Source organism: Pelophylax lessonae, assembly GCF_965119305.1.
Source record: "Pelophylax lessonae genome assembly, chromosome: 8".
NCBI lineage: Eukaryota > Metazoa > Chordata > Amphibia > Anura > Ranidae > Pelophylax > Pelophylax lessonae.
Genome location: NC_138775.1, coordinates 213,081,159 through 213,097,687, shown reverse-complemented (window position 1 = coordinate 213,097,687; position 16,529 = coordinate 213,081,159). Strand labels below are relative to the sequence as shown.

The 16,529-nt window shown below is 43.7% G+C and overlaps 1 protein-coding gene across 4 annotated transcripts in view; it reads right to left on the bottom strand.

Annotated features, from left to right (window-relative positions):
- The window catches only part of LOC309561733 (pre-B-cell leukemia transcription factor 1), a 274,761-nt gene that overhangs the window by 36,457 nt on the left and 221,775 nt on the right, over nucleotides 1-16,529 (bottom strand). For 2 of the 4 annotated variants that reach the window (XM_082265729.1, XM_082265730.1), the window contains exons 5-6: nucleotides 4,243-4,378; nucleotides 324-483 (exon numbers count right to left, since the gene is read on the bottom strand). In XM_082265729.1, the coding sequence (XP_082121855.1) occupies nucleotides 324-483; nucleotides 4,243-4,378 (296 nt within the window). The remainder of the gene's footprint in view (nucleotides 1-323; nucleotides 484-4,242; nucleotides 4,379-16,529) is intronic. The other 2 variants (XM_082265731.1, XM_082265732.1) reach the window with 1 other exon arrangement.

Sequence of the window (16,529 nt, the reverse complement as noted above, 5' to 3'; positions counted from 1 at the left end):
TGAGGTCATTTCTGAACACAGACACAACAGGAGGATAATTGGGACTAGCGGGGGAATGCAAAATAACTAAAACAAAATAAAAACAAAATAAAAACAAAATAAAACAAAAATAAATAAAAATAAATAAAAAAAAATAAAATAAAAAAAAAAAAATGAAGGGAATAGAGGGATGCAGAAGACGATGAAAAAAGTAGGAAAGGCCACACACACCTGAAAGCATGGACGTAGAAATAAAATGGACAAAGAGAGCATAGTAAGGAAACACTGGAAGTAAAAAATAATAAAACTGCAAGAAAAAAAACAAACTAAAAAAACAAACTAACCAGCAGAACTGGGAGTTGAGGGCGAATTGGCTTGACTTCCGTGAACTGACACATTGGTAGCAGTCACAGCTGTTTTGGCAGCATAAATATTGGCTTCCTCTTGGAATTTACCTATGTTCTTCTTGTAGCGGATTCGCTTATTTCCGAACCAGTTTGATACCTACAGAAAAACACAAAAAATAGATTTTGATTTTAATTGTAGTCACGATAATACAGCAGATACTAGTTGGGAATAGAAGTGAATGCGGTATGTACATATAAGACTACGTGGTTGTAAGTCATCAACAAGCATGAAGCCTTGTACACTCTGCCAGTTTTTGCTTAATACAGCAGTTTTTGCCCATTCCTAAAATCGGGTAATACTTCACCTCCTGGGTTTTTTTTTTTTTTGTCAGTCCTTTCCCACTTTGCTTTCGGTTATTCTCTTTACTACACAATTTGTTTCTACGCAGATACAACCATTGATCATATAAGGGCTGAATACAGAATCAAGTTTAAACTGTAGAACAGAAATATATTCCATGGGATGGAAACCGTGTGGAACCATTATAGATTTTTTCTTTTGCATTTTTTTTTTTTTTCTTAATTTGGCATTTGCAATTATGCTATGTTTTTAGGGAAACCTGTAAACAGGGACGTCTTCTCATTTACATGTAGATTTGTCACCTTCTAGCTCTTGCCAAACTAAGAAGGCAGCCCAGTTATGGCACTTTTCCACTGCAAGTACTGGCTCGTACCGGCTCGACTCTACTCAGCCCTGCTTGGCCCGGTTTGCTTTTCCACTGCTGGTACCGCATGGTACGGTGTCGGAACGGTTCGGTATGGTACGGTATGGTTTGCTTTTCCACTAAAGTAGTACTAAAGTTAAGTGGGTGGGATAACAACGGGGTGGGTGGGATTCTCTGACCAATCAGTGGCTAGTAGTGACTGCATGCAAAGGATTGTGGGATATGGTACCAGTTTGGTACCTGTTGGAACCACAATCGAGTAGGTACTGTTTTTTCAGAGCCGTACCGTACCGTTCGGTTCCATGCAGTGGAAAAGCAAACCTATACCGTACCGTACCGAACCGTTCCGACCCTATACCATGCGGTACCAGCAGTGGAAAAACACAAAAGCGTGCCGAACCGTTATGGTTCCATGCAGTGGAAAAGAGACATTAGAGCTGGTACACTATACCACTTTTTAGAATATATAAAGCCAACAACTGCATTTTTAGTTTCGGAGAGAAAAAAAAAAAAAAAAAAAAAAGAGTAGAGAATGGTAAAACCTATCAGTTCTTTTTTGCCATTCTGTTGGAAAGATTTCCACTGGCTTCCATCTACAGCAGAAAATGAAATTAAATCTCCCTAAAATTACGGGGAAACAAACTTTTGAAAATTGTCACCCAAAAAGGTGTCCCCACTGGGTGATTTCACCCCGGCCCACCTCTTGCGCTGGTGCAAAATATCACATGACTTTCAGCTCCAGTGAGAACGTTAGCAGACAAATAGAGGGGGTGAATCTCCCCAGTGGTGACAAACCGCAATAATAAAAGGACAGGGGTTTGAACACTAACGCACTCTATCCAAAACAAAAAAAGTGTCCAAAGATAAACTAAAAGAAAAAAAAAAAGCGATAGATTATTCTTTTATTTTTGTCAGGGAGTTTTCAAGTTCTCCCTATGTTTGCGTGGGGCTTCCTTTGGGTATTTCGGTTTCCTTCCACACATGGTTGTAGGATGATTGGTTCCTATCTAAAAATGTGTACGCATTTCTGTATGCATGCGAGATGGGATCTTGGAATCTAAGCTGCTTAATAGCAGGGCTATAAAATAATAAAAGTTCTGTTCAGCATGTCAGCACTGAGCATTCATATTATTTGCTAGCAAAATTCAAATTCATTTTTAACAACCTTACCCGGTATGGAAATGTAATATGAACTTTGAGGTGGAGGGACAGATCTGTTATACTTAGAGGTGGAGGGACAGATCTGTTATCCAATTTCCGGTACATGAGGGTTCTATAATGCAGCACACACACGGAAAAACTACTTCTGCATACCCCAACCAGCTAGGTTATGTAGTTGCACTGCTGGAGAGCAATCACACTCACAACAATAATGCTGTACCTAAAATGCATTAGAAAGACTACAGAAGCAGGGAGGTAAATCCCAATTCAACCATATTTTTTCACTGCAAAACTATACAGTCACCAGAATACCATGTGATTAGACCAGACATGCTAGCAGACCTTCTTAATGATTGGAGCAATTTTTCATTACACGTGTTTATTTATGGTGCTCTATAAGGCTGGCCATACATTAAAGTCATATTAAAACACAGATTTAGCTTGCACAAAAAAAAAAAACAAAAAAAAAAAAACCAAAAAAAAAAAAAAACGTCATACTTACCTGATCTGTGCAGTGGTTTTGTACACAGCAGCCCCAATCCTCTTCTCAGGTCCCCCTGCCAAGTGCCCCCATAGGAAGCAGCCTGCTATGGGGGTACCCGAGCAGGCTTCCTCACGAGGCCCTGCTCAGTGTTTACATTCACACGCAGCGTGGCTCGACTCTGCCCTCCTCATTGGCTCACTGGCTTTGACTGACAGTAGCTGGAGCCTTTGGCTCAGCCAATGAGGAGGAAGAGACCCACTGCTCTCATGCACATTACTAGACTGAGATGGGGCTCAGGTAAGTATTAGAGGGGCTGCTGCACAAAGAAGGTTTTTAACACAGAGTACACGAAGGGGAAAAAAACTTTCAGCCTTGACAACCTTTTTAAGGCCCCTTTCACACTTGTAGGACTTGAAAGTCATGCAATTTTGATGCAACGCCAGTGTAATCTTGAGGTCTATGTACCTCAAGTCGCATCAAAGTGGGACCAAAGTAGTGCAGGGACTACTTTGAAGTCACTGCAACTTGAAATCGTACAGATATGAATGGCACCCCATTGGAAATCATGGGTTAGGACTTATAATGCGACTTTGCAGTCCCACGTTGCAGGACAAGTTGCACAAGTGTGAAGGGGACTGAGTAATTTTAGGTTGACGGACAGAATATCTTTTTGATGGAGGATTCCCCTCCACTGTGCTGCTGTATTTTGCCAGAGAGGTTTTTCTTGAATAAGAACACAATGATTAATGCAGGCGGCAGTAGTCGCACAAAAACAACCCGACAGGCTGGCTGTACTTATCAACTAAAGTGCAACCAGCCTGCCCATAGATGGATGGTGATTCAGTCAGTTCCTGCTGAACCAGCCGAATTTAGATCTGTCTATGGTTTAAAGGGGTTGTAAGGGCAGAAGGTTTTTTTTTTCCTAACGCATTCTATGCATTAAGATAAAAATGTCTTGTGTGTAGCAGACCCCTCAGCCTTCCTAATGCGCTAATACTTACCTGAGCCCCATCTTTATTAAGAGATGTTGCATGAGTGTCTTAGCTGCCAGGGACCCTCCTCCTCATTAGCTAAGACAGCAGCAAGGCGTGATTGGCTCCCACTGCTGTCAAAGTCAGCCAGCCAATCAGGAGAAAAAGGGGGCAGGGCCAGGCCGCGGCTCCAAGTCTAAATGAACACAGGGAGCGGAGACTTGGCTCGGGTGCTTCCACAGCAAGCTGCTAGATGTGGGGACACTCAACAGGAGGGAGGGGTCAGGAGCACAGAAGAGGGGCCAGAGAAGAGGAGGATCTGGGCTTCTCTGTGCAAAATCAACTGCACAAAGCAGGTAAGTATAACATGTTTGGGATTTTTTTGTTTTAAATGAGACTTTAAGTGATCCTATTAGCTCTCACAAGGTTGGAGTGGAACTATAGCTGTGTACTTATTACTACCAGTGCTCCATATCAAGCTCTGCATTTAACTTGTTTGGCTGGAATAGCAGAGAAAGATATTAATGCCATTAGCAACCTGTAATCTAAGTGGTGCCGTAAAGGGCAGACATTACCTGTGACACCGTTATGCCACACTTCTTGGCTAACTCCTCTTTGGCCTCTTCGCTGGGGTAAGGGTTACTGAGGTGTGAGTAGAAATACTCATTCAAGATTTCTGTTGCTTGCTTGTTAAAGTTTCTCCTCTTCCGCCTAATTAGGAAGAAAAATAAGATCATACCAGAAGCTGCAAAGTTCTTTCAGAATTTGAGAGAGAGAGAGAGAGAGAGAAGGAAAGAGAAGAGTAGCTTGAAAGCATAGCCAGTGAAAGACCTGAATTTCCCAATCCACAACCCTGATAAACATTGCATTAAACAGGAGATTTAAACAGTTTCTGAAATGAAAAAGAAATAAAAAGTTAATACTTTGACCCACTGACCAAGAATGTTCATACAGATCAGGTTCTGATTTCCTTCCAATTTTCCTAGCGGCTTGCTTTCTACAGTCTTGGCTCAAAATACTCAAGCGACAGCCAGAAAACCAGAATTTTCAGGTCAGGAGTGTTTAAAGTGTGTGCGAGTGCAAAATTACTTTTTTTTTTTTTTTTTAATAATGTATAGTACATATCTGCAAAATTAGCGCAATTCCTTATGTCTTATCCCTTTAAAAGGCCCAGTCTGCCTTTTGTGATCATTCTACCGTGTTTAAATGCTGTGCATGCACAGTGCACTCTTCTGTAACCGTAACGGCTGAGCTCATGCACAGCATTTGAACGAAGAGTGTGATCGCTTTAGTGCTGCTGGGGGTGAGCAGCTACAATTTGTTGTCCTATCAATTATCCAGGGTAGGACAGTACGGAAGTTTTTCTGCTAGGATTCCGGGATGACCTAAATGGCCTACCGATATGCCAGTTATAATAAGCAGCACTTTTACAAACTTCAGTGTATTTAATCTACTTTGACTGACTGCATAGCCTATTTTACTTTAAAAGGTGAACGTAGCCTTTAAAAAGACCCTGCAAGTACACAAACACTTCTGCTGATCTGCCAGAAATGCACTCCACTCCTAGTTTCTGTATGGTATCAGCCCTTCCCATTTGTCTTTTGATAAACGCCTAAACCCCCCCCCCCCCCCCTTGATATTTCCACAAAATAGGTACTCATTTTTAGGGACTATGTTTTTAGTGCAAGATAACAAGATGGGTTAAGCAATATCCTTAAACCAAACATTGTGTATATTAGGACAGCTGTGAATTTCTGAGCAATTGTTTTCTATGTGCCCTTTTCATGCATAAAAATGCAGCATTTCACCTTCATAATACATATTAGGATGCACGCATTATATGGAACATAACACATGCAGACTGGTGTGAACAGGTCTTAAAAACAATGAACTTCACTTATGTGATCCCTTTCGATCTGCTTAAAGCAGAACTTCATCCAAGAGGAAAGTACTCATAGGCGTGCGCACAGGGTGTGCCAGGTGTGCATGTGCACACCCTAATCACCCCATGTACATTAACATTATCACTTTTTGTGCTGGTAGGAAGATGGGAAAAATCTCTCTTACTGACTCTGCCATAAGAGAAGTCTTTAGGCACTTGCCTTTCAATGTGCCGGCAGGGAGATAAATGTGCTGTGGTTGATGTAGACAAGCACAAACATGTGTTTGAGCTTTGGGGTGCACACCCTAATTTAATAGGCTGTGCACGCCTATGGAAGTACTGCTTTTCTGCTCCCCCCCCCCCACTAAACTTTGACATTTTACATTTTTATTTTAATTGGTACCCGCTCTCACTCCTGCTCGGATAAACTGGGCACCGGTCACACAGGCCTCAGTTTGTATAGTAGTGGTGTGAACAGAAAGCGTTTACCATGCATTCGCAGAGCTTTCAGCAAGCTTTGTTGAAGCCCTTTCAACTCGGGTTTGTAGACGTTGAACACAAATCCTAATGGGAGTGCTGATTGCCACTTCAAACAATCTCTTCAGCACTACTTTAAGCTTGTTGAAAGCATGCTGATGCCTTGCTTAAAGCAGTTGTAACCCCTAAAAAAGAAGATTAAAAAAGGATCCGATTCCTTTAAAGCATGTTATACAGCACAGAAAACTCCTGGCTGATCCTGCCTGGTTTTGCCCTCTCCTCATTTAACTGATCACTGTTTATCATGGCTGCTGAGTCCTGACACCGTGGTCAGTTTATGTGCCTTTGTCATCTGCAGCTCTCCCCTGTCCTCCGTTCCCCTCTCCTCCCTGCCTGTCAGCTCCGATCTGTTCCCCTACTGCATCTATCATAACTCAATGACATTTCTACAATCCCCTCTGCTATATTAAAGAACGTCCCCAGTGTATGTTTTTTTTTTTTTTAAATGCCACTGTGTACCTCATTTTATAGCGCCGCTCACGTGACCGCCCGCCAATCTCCTCCTCTTCTCCTCCTGGCTGACGCCAGTGAGGTATTCTCAGCCCCTCCTGCTGTAGCTGTCAGATGAGGAGAGGGAGCTGCAGGCGGTCACTTGAGCTGCAATTAAATCGAGGTACACAGCAGTATTTTTAAAAAAGAAACACATACACTGGGGACTTTATTTAATATAGCAGAGAGGATTGTAGGAACGCCATTGAGTGGCTTAACAACCACTTTAAGGCCCCTTCCACAAATGGGAGTCCATCGGTTATTCTCAGCGGGGGATCGATCCGCTGATCCCCCGCTGAGCAGGGGGATGGCAGCTGTGTCTGCGCTGTGTGTGCGTAGACAGAGCTGTCAGGTTCCCGCTGTTCTCTATGCGGGAATTGGATGAGAACGGATCGCCTGTCCATTCTCATCCGATCCCATCCGATCCGCTGGATGGATGGAAAATAGGGTTTCCATCAGTCCAGATTTAATGGACAGGATTGGATCGGATGTCAGCGGACATATCTCCGCTGACATCCGATGCCCCATAGAGATGCATGGGGCATCCGTTCAGATCGCCTGAAAAACTGACAGGTGGATCTGAACGGTCCGCTAGTGTGAAAGGGGCCTAAGAGATAATCATCACTCCCATTAAGATCGGGTTCAAGATTTCCAAACAGGAGCTGAAGGGCGCTTTAAAGGCCTGTTCCACAGTTTTCTGCTTGTATAAGAGCAGTGTGAACAGCAAGCTTTTACATAGCATTTGCAGAGCTTTCAGCAAGCTTTGTTGAAATTTTTAAAGTGCTCCAGTTTGTAAATGTTGAAGACAGATCCTGATGGGGGTGATGACTGTCACCTTAAACAAGCTGATCGACTGCTTCAGCACTACTTGAAGCTTGATGAAAGCCTGCTGAAGTCAGACAATCACAGCTTTCCCATTAAGATCTGTGTATAATATTTTTAAAGGGAACTGAAGGGCACTTTAAAGGCTTAGAAAAAGCTGCTCGAAGCTTGCCAAAAGCTTGATGAAAGTTTCATAAAATCTTGCTGTTCACACTGCTCTTATACAAGCTGAAGCCCGTGTGAAACAGGCCTTAGGCGTCTTGCACATTGGGCATCAAAAACACTGCATTTAAGGGAGTTTGACTTTTTTTCTGCCTCTAAATGGCCCTCTATGTTAGCCTATGTGTCAAAGGCACACCTAGGTGTTTAGAGGCAGAAGCATTTAGGGGCAGAAAAAAAACATACCCACATGTTCAGGAGAGAAGAGTTTCATCAGAAAAAAATGTCTCCAAATGCCTAAAATCATCTAAACGTGAGGATGCGTTTGGCACTTGAGCGTTTAACTATTCAAATGGCCAGAATAAAAATTCAGGGTAATGGCATGAATGAACGTCCAAATACCTAACTCATCTAAACGTGTTTGCAAAACGCAGCTTTAGGCACTTTTTTTTCTGCCATGAGAAAAGGGGTTTAGAAATGCTGGGCAAATGACCAATGTGCATGAGGCCAATATGCCTTCTCGCCCTTTGATGTAAAATATTCATCAATATCCAAAATCATTCCATACCAACCACTGTTCTGCATCTTTAATATAATCTGTGTTCAAAGTCCCAGTCATGCAGATGCAACATGTGGTCTCTATTTAGGAAAACAGGGCACCTTTTCAACAGTGTTGTCAGGCTGTCATCACACAAATGCATTAAACGTATCCACACTAACACAAAGCTGGGTTTGTTCAGTAATGCAAACAGCAGTAATCATTAGAAATTGACTTTTAGGCATCTCAATTAAAATCTGTGCTGCTGTAACAAATGGTTATTGTTATTTGTGGATCATCTCCCCCCTCTTCATTGGAAATGTAACATTTTCTATAGAATGTAGCAGTAGTCAAAACTTTATGCCTAAAACCAAAAATAAAAAGGTTTAGAACCCCTATCAGTTTTTTTTTTTTTTTTTGCAGTCTCATTAGGGAGATCTCTCCTTGCTTCCTGCCACTTAGGCTCCATTTACACGAAAGCGTTATTTAAAGCTTTTTGCAGAAACACAGGACATTTTTAACATAGGTTCCTATGGAACACGTTCACATCAATGCATTTTTGTGCCTCTGTTTTTGGAAAGGGTCAGGGACTTTTTTTAAACCCAAAACGGTGCTTTGTTTGCTTTTTTGGTTCAATAGACTTCAATGGAGAAGCTGCAGAAAAGCGCGCTGTGCAATTTTTGCATTTTTAATCTGCCCAACAAAAAAATGCTAAACAAAAAAAAAAAACCAAAAAAAAACAAATCTCGGTAAAAAAAAACCCAGCAAAAAGCACTTCAGGAACACGCAAAAGCAAACTGCATTGGTGTGAATGGAGCCATAGGTCCCTTTCACATGTGCTTTCCCCCACCGTCAGACTCCACTTTGCTCAGCGGGGGATCGATCTGCCGATCCCCACTGAGACAGAATTGTTAGAGCCCCGCTCTCCTCTATAGGGAGATCTGATGAAAACGGACCACCTGTCCATTTTCATCTGATCCCACCCGATCCGATCCTCCAGATGGATTAAAAATAGGGCTACCATCCATCTGGATTTTACGGACAGGATCGGATAGCAGCAGGTGCCAGCAGACATGTCACCGCTGACATCTGCTGCCCTATAGGGGTGCATGAAATGTCAGATCAGGTCAGCCTGAAAAACTGACAGGCGGACCTGATCAGAAAGCCCGTGTGAAGAGGGAATCTGTACAAATCCTAAAGTAGCACCTTGGTCATTATACCACATAACTTTTTGCAATTGAATATGACTAGGTGGTGAGATTGGGGCTTCTCCCAATCTCCCCTCCAAAGTGATGAAATAATAACTTTTACAAATATAACATGTGCAAACAATTTCTTCTATTACAAATAGCATAAAATGATACATGCAGATAAAACAGGCTTGACTTCTCCTCCCTAGAGAGGCGGTTCACACCGCCGTCGGCACTACTTTGCCAGGGAACTTTGAGGCAACCTCATGGCTACTTCGAAGCAACTTCAGGGAATGCCTGGGTAATCTTCCTGTAATGTCTGATCCAAATCACATCAATTAAGAGAAGGATCCGACTTGGAGGTAACTTCCAATAGGGTCAGGGGCACCAAAATAGTTAGTATTCTGAAAGACTGCAGTTTGCAGTTAAGCGAGTTACACCTCCCCTCTGATGACAAGTACTATATATATATATATATATTATATATATATACACACACATATATACATACATCTATATCTATCCTGTGGATGTATAGTGCAGCTCTGACATTTGATGCTGATAGATATTTCGGAATATACTGCTCATAGTACACACGAAGTGTAGGCTCAAGTTAAAATAGCCATTTATATCCATGATACATGAACAAGAGATCAAATCAGACATTTTTAAAGATATAATTTTCATTCTGTTGCCTATAAATACCTCCTGTTAATTTCTCCCTTGTTTACCTGTAAGTAGGGTCAGGCTTGGGACTTATGTTGCATGTCCAAGAATGTAGTTATCAAGCAGCTGTCTTCTTGCTAGCTATGTTGTCGGAGAGCTGCAGGTTGGGGGGGGGGGGGGGGGGGGGACTCGTTTGACCTTGTCCAAAAAATGAATTGAGGGTTCTTCTTTAAAGGATAAGTTCAACCATACCCATATTCAGGTCACAAATTTACCGGCCCCCACACCCCCTTGTTGGCAATGCTGCTACAATCTAAAGAAAATGCATCTGTGTGGGGCTACGCCCACATTTATTTACAACATTCTGTCAATGAATGGACTACAACTACCGACAGCCTTTGCAGCTGTAGTTCTCAATGAACTACCATGACGGTGATGAGCACTGTGGTAGTTCATTGATTCTTCCTATCAGTGTAAAACTGCCTGTGCATACAATGTACGGGCAGACAGCTTACACTGCCAGTCAGCAGGAGACCTGTATGGCATCAGTGATTGCTGGTACAATGCTTTCCAGGCTCCTAAAACAAAAAACGAATTGCTATTTTTTTTACCTGCAAAAAATGTGCATTTATTATTGTTTGTGAAGGCCTCATGCACACTGGACGTTTTTACAGCTGCTGTTTTTGGCATCAGGCATTTTTTTCCTACAGCCAGTAAACTCCCCAGCATGTTCTCCTATGTGTCTATGCACACACAGGCTTTTGTCAGCAGCTTTTGCCAGGGGCCTTTTCTGGCTGGAAAAAAAAAAACTAACAAGAACTAATAGGTATGAAGAAGAGTTATTCTATAAAAAAAAAAAAAAGAAGGCTGAAAAAAAAGCAGCTATTTTTCTATTTATGCACGTTTTTGAGCCTTAAGCTTTTGTGGTAGGGTAGTACAGTTTTGAAAAAAAAAAAAACGCTAATGCAAAAATGCATTCTACAGCTAAAGCTACTGGCGTTTTTAGAATGTCCAGTGTGCATGAGGCCTAAATGGTGAACTTAACCATTAAGTAAAATCTGTTTTATCTGCATCTATAGTTTTTACATAGTGTGTTTGTAAAATGTATCACCTAAAAAAAAAAAGTCCCACTTTCACTTCTTACTCTTAGGCTATGTTCACACCTATGCGTTGCTATTTTTACAGGCGTTTTACACGGGTTTTTGCAGCGTTTTTAGGTTGACAAGTGACCAATAAAAAAAATAAACGCATGTAATCTGCCAAAAAAGAAGCTCATGTACTTTTTTGAGCGACGAGCCTTTTGCTTAAGGCGATAGAACGCTCAGATGCGAAGAGGGGACATTGAAATTAATGGGATTTGTCTTGTTGGGCGTTTTTAGAGCTGAGGCTTAGAGCAGAAAATTGCCAAAAAACACCTAGATGTGATAGAACCCTAACAGGATCGTACCTTTAGAACCAATTCACACTTCTACTCTAAAAAGTATAACTAAAGACAAACTTTTTTTTTTTTAGTTTTGGATACAGTGGAGAGGGATTAGAACACTTGTCGGTTTTTTTTTTTTTTTGTGGTCTGTGCTCCCAGTCCAGGAGAATTACCCTATTGTCTGTTTAAGAAAATCCCCAAATTTTAGGTTGTCCCCAGAAAAGTAAGAGGGTAAATCTTCCAATGGGGAACACTAGTTTTTGTGACCTGGAGGGCCCCAAGGAATTCCCTTAAAGTAGAACTATAGGAAAAATTTTTTTTTTCATTTTGGATAGAGCAAGCGGGGGTTATAACCCCCGTCAGTTTTTTTATTTTTTTGCCATCTGTGTCCTATTGCAGAGATTTCCCTTCACTTCCTGTCCCATAACCAAACAGGAAGTGAGCGAAAATGCATGTAAATTAGGGAAATTCCTTGGGGACCCCAGGTCACCAGAACTAGTGTCTCCATTGGAAGATTTTCACTCTATTAGTTTTCTGGGGACAACCCAAAATTTTTGATTTTCTTTAACTTTCAATGATAATGGTAAACAGGACAAAGACGGTGAATATCCTTAACGAGGGCACCGACTGCAATAAAAGCTGCCAAGAGTTCTAATATCTCTGCACTCTACCCAAACCAAAAAAGAAAAGGTTTTGCCTTTAGTTATACTTTAATTTTCAGGGATTTCAGCTCACTTCCTGTTTGGCTATGGGACAGGAAGTCAAGGGAAAGCTCCATGATGGGACACAGACGGCAAAAAACTGACAGGGGCCCCTACACAAAATGAAAAAAAAAAAAAAGTTTTAGAGTTCTACTTTAACCATTAAGTAAATTACACCAAAAGTGTGAAAAAATTGCAGTCCAATTTTTTGGGAGTTTTGGACGAGATAATGGGATTTTTGTACTTACCGTAAAATCTATTTCTCTGAGTTCGACTGACAGAGCGCTTCATAAATCATAACTACTGGGTTATATTGCCTCCTCCAGGAGTAGAACAAAAAACACCTGGCTATGCCCATGGGCAGTCCTCAGCTTAGTATATAACCCTCTCTACTCTAGGTAATCAGTTTAGTAGCAAGCAGTATTAGAAGTATCAGAACTCCTTAGAGGGGGTGGGAGCTGTGTCCGTCGATGCACAAAAGCAGTGTCAAAAGGAAAATGAGGGGTGGGGAAAATAACCCAAGGCTAAACATAAGTGCCCTTAACCAGGAAACTGGAGCCTTACCCGGGTCACAGGAGCCCCATCTGAAAAATAAAAGTTTAAAGAAAAACACCCCTCAAGAGGGAACAGCCCCTCTTAAACAGCAGCCTGCAAAACTTTGCAGCCAAAAGAAGCATCCGCAGATGCCAAAGTATCTACCTTATAGAATTTTGTGATGGTATTTACGGACGACCAAGTGGCCGCCTTGCAAACTTGCGATTTAGATGCCTGATGACAGAAGGCCCAAGAAGCACTCAGCGCCCAAGTAGAATGAGCAGTAACAGGGAAAGGTGGAACCTGACCTTTAATGGAATAGGCCTGAGCCACCGTCTGTCTGATCCATCTGGAGATGATAGCCGAAGAAGCGGCCAGCACTTTTCTTGGTCTGTCCGTAACCACAAAAAGCGAGTCTGACCTCCGAAAGGAGTCCGTAGCTGCCAGATTTACCCGAATCGCACAAACCACATCCAAGGTATGCAAAGCAAATTCCTTGGGATGAGCCAGCTTGGGACACGAGGAAGACAACACAATAGCCTTATTCTAATGGAAGCCTGAGACAACTTTGGGCAGGAATGATAGAAAGGGACGAAGAACCACTTTATCTCTATGGAGCACCAAATAGGGACTGCGACAGGATAATGCCGCAAATTCCGATACCCTGTGGGCCAAGGTAATAGCCACCAAGAATGTCACCTTCTGGTATAATGTAGACAAGGGAATCTCCCGAATATTCTCAAATAGAGGTTTCTGGAGAATCAAAAACACTAAATTTAAATCCCATGGCGGCAAAAGACTGTAGGTGAAGCCACATGTCGAACCCCTTGAATGAAGGTACAAACTAAAGAGTGCTTAGCTAGGGGTGTCACTCAAAGAAGATTGCCAAGGTAGACACCTGGCCCTTGATGGTACTCAAGGACAACTTCTGAACGTCACGTTGCAGAAAGGTTAAGACCCGAGCCACAGAAAAGAATCAAGGATAAGTGCCAATCAACTCACACCAAGAAATGTACACTTTCCACGTACAATGGTATATCTTGCTGTAAGATGACTTCCTTGCTTTTACCATAGTAGGGATGACTGATCCAGACAAACCTCTATACCTGGCTTTCAATAGCTAAGCCATTAAAACCAGCGAATGTAAAGCAGAATAGTAGATTAGCCCTTGGGACAGCTGGTGTTTTCTGAGAGAAAGCCTCCAAGGGACGTTTACAGCCACCAGGATGACTGGAAGATTGTCACTCTTGATACCTCACACTCTTGATACCTTACAGGAACTGCGGAAGCAGCCTGAGCCGAGGAGGATACTGGCCTTACCGTGGCCCTTGGATGCCTACGGCATCTGCCAGAGGAACCCGTGCTCCAGCCACAAACTTTGGTATCCTCCTGTGGAGTCGAACCTGCTAAAAGGAGTTGCGTGTAGGATTGTGCAAACAGAACTGTCTTGAATGTGGATACCACCAGACTCAGAACCTGTATGCAAATCAGGAGAGAGAACTATCTGTGTGACAGCAGCCGAAGAATCATGGCCTGTGGTTCCTGAAATTTGTCCAGAGGAAGGACCACTCTGGTCAGAATTAAAAAAATCAGACGTAGGTAATTAAATTCCCTGTACAGGGATAGGGGGGACCTTAGGTAGTTCGGAGAATACCTGAACCTTTGCAGGAATTAAATCCGCATAAGGAGACTCCGGACCTATAAAACCTTAAAAGAACAAAATTTGCCCCCCTTGCTGGGTACCCCCCCCAAAAAACATTTTGCAGATCTCCTTGACGCGCACGAAAGAAGTCACCCCAATAATGGGTGAGGGCAGACCTTCGTGCTAAAGGGGTCTTGTCTGCGGGTCCAGAGAAGCTAGCTCTAGGCTTACCAGACCAAGGATGCTTGGAACCTCCCGTGGAAGATTTGAAAGATTCATTTCCCTTATTCTCTGTTCCAGAAGCACAAAATAATTTTTTATGTACTGAGAAGGAGGGCCTCCCTGTCTGCAACGAGGCTCCTTCCCTTTCCTAGACTGTGGCAGGAAGGTACACTTCATCCCCGTGATACCCTTAATGATGTCATCCATGGTAGCCCCAAACAGGCGATCGCCTTGAAATGGCAGATCAATAAAAGCTTTCTTGGAGGCTTAGTCTGCAGACCAATTCTTAGGCCACAGCATGCGCCTAATCAACACTGCTGAAACAGAAACTTTGGACTGCACAGGAGCTGTATCCAAAGCTGCATCACAAATAAACTGCAGCCCATGGACCAACTGGCCTGCTAAATCAACATAAGCAACGGGGACCTGCTCACCACCCCCCAGACCATAGCGCAAAAGCTTGGCCTATTCAGTTAGGGTCTGAGACACCAGGGCTGAGGCACAGACTGGTCACAATCCCGAACCAGCCATAGTAAGCATGCTGCACACCACAGCCTTCCTGTCAGCCGGGACCTTAAAGGATGGGGATTCCTCTACTGGGATCATGGTTGCTTTATTCAACCTGAAAACAGGAGTGTCCACCACTGGTGAACTAGTCCACTATTTTAAATGTGATTCCTCAAAAGGGTAACGTAGATCAAAACATTTGGGGACCACAAAGGGTAATTTTGGCTGTTCCCATTACTTACAGGAAAACCTGTCAAATAAGGCACATAAGGAAACACCTTTGGAGTGCGAGGGGACTTCTGCATACCAAGCGACACAGCCACGTTCGTGGCTACATCAACTGCATCCTCCATTTTAGTCTCACGCACTGCAGTGATAAATGCGTCTACCAGCGGCTTTTCTTTTCATTTGCTGCTGTGACCATGGAGGAATCATCCTCACTATCAGATGGATCGGGGGGTGTGATATTAGGTCCCCCTGGACGGGCTGTGTCCACGGTGGCATCAGGCTCAGAATCAGATAACAGACTGAGCAAGGGAAGGCGAGGGGACACTTCCTCCTGGGCCTTTGCCCACGTGTCACTTCTACCCGGGACACTCCATGAGGGGGTCAGTGGGGGAGATGTGACCCTAAAGCTCCATAAAGGAAAGGAAGACCTTGCTGTACAAAAACGATCTTTTGGAACCACTAAAAGATCCCCTCAAGGCTCAGGGTACCCATCAGCAAAGAGAGAGAGAGATAACAAGGACCCCCAAAGACTCACCCTACCGACCTGAGGAGCGCTGAGAATTCGAACCCAGCATCATCATGAACACCATCCCTGTTCATGTGTCTCGGGCATAGGAAGAGGAAGAGCTTTGGCATCCCCACTAGGCTTCGTCGTCTCCAGGACTAAGGGAAAATGGCCGTGTGACATCATTGGGCTACACAAACATGGCTGCCAACCGGAGACCAGCCAGACTAAGGAAAAACGGCCCACCGTGACATCACGCCAGCAGCTACAGCATGCTGCTAGGATCTTCCCTGCACCCTCTGCAACGGTGTACCCTCTGTAAGGGGACCCTCCCTGAAGGTAGGACACACGTTTAGGGGAGACTCCACTGCGCACTCTGCACTGGGACCCCCCCGGCGCTATATGCGCACTCTGCACTGGGACCCCCCTCTGCACTATACACACACTGCAAACAGTAGGGCATGCACCTAGGGGGGTTTCCTACACTGAGACCCCTCCAGACTACCAGGGCAGAACGCACAATATCCCAGGACCCTTACAGAGTGGGGATAGCAGGGGAGACCACAGGGGTTTCTGCTGCATCCTCTGCCCTGGGACCCCACCAGATTCCAGGTCCAGACAGTAGGGAAAGAGTGGGGGAAGCCAAGCTCACTGAGGGATTTAAAGATGGGAGGAGGGAACCCGCAGGCAGGTCCGGCCGTTCCTGGAGGTTACCCGTGCCCACCCCAAAAAAACGCCATAAGGGGAGGGGGGGGGGTGGGACTGTGCTTACCCTTCCATGGTGCGGGCAACGCTCCGGACAGAATCCTTGTCACCG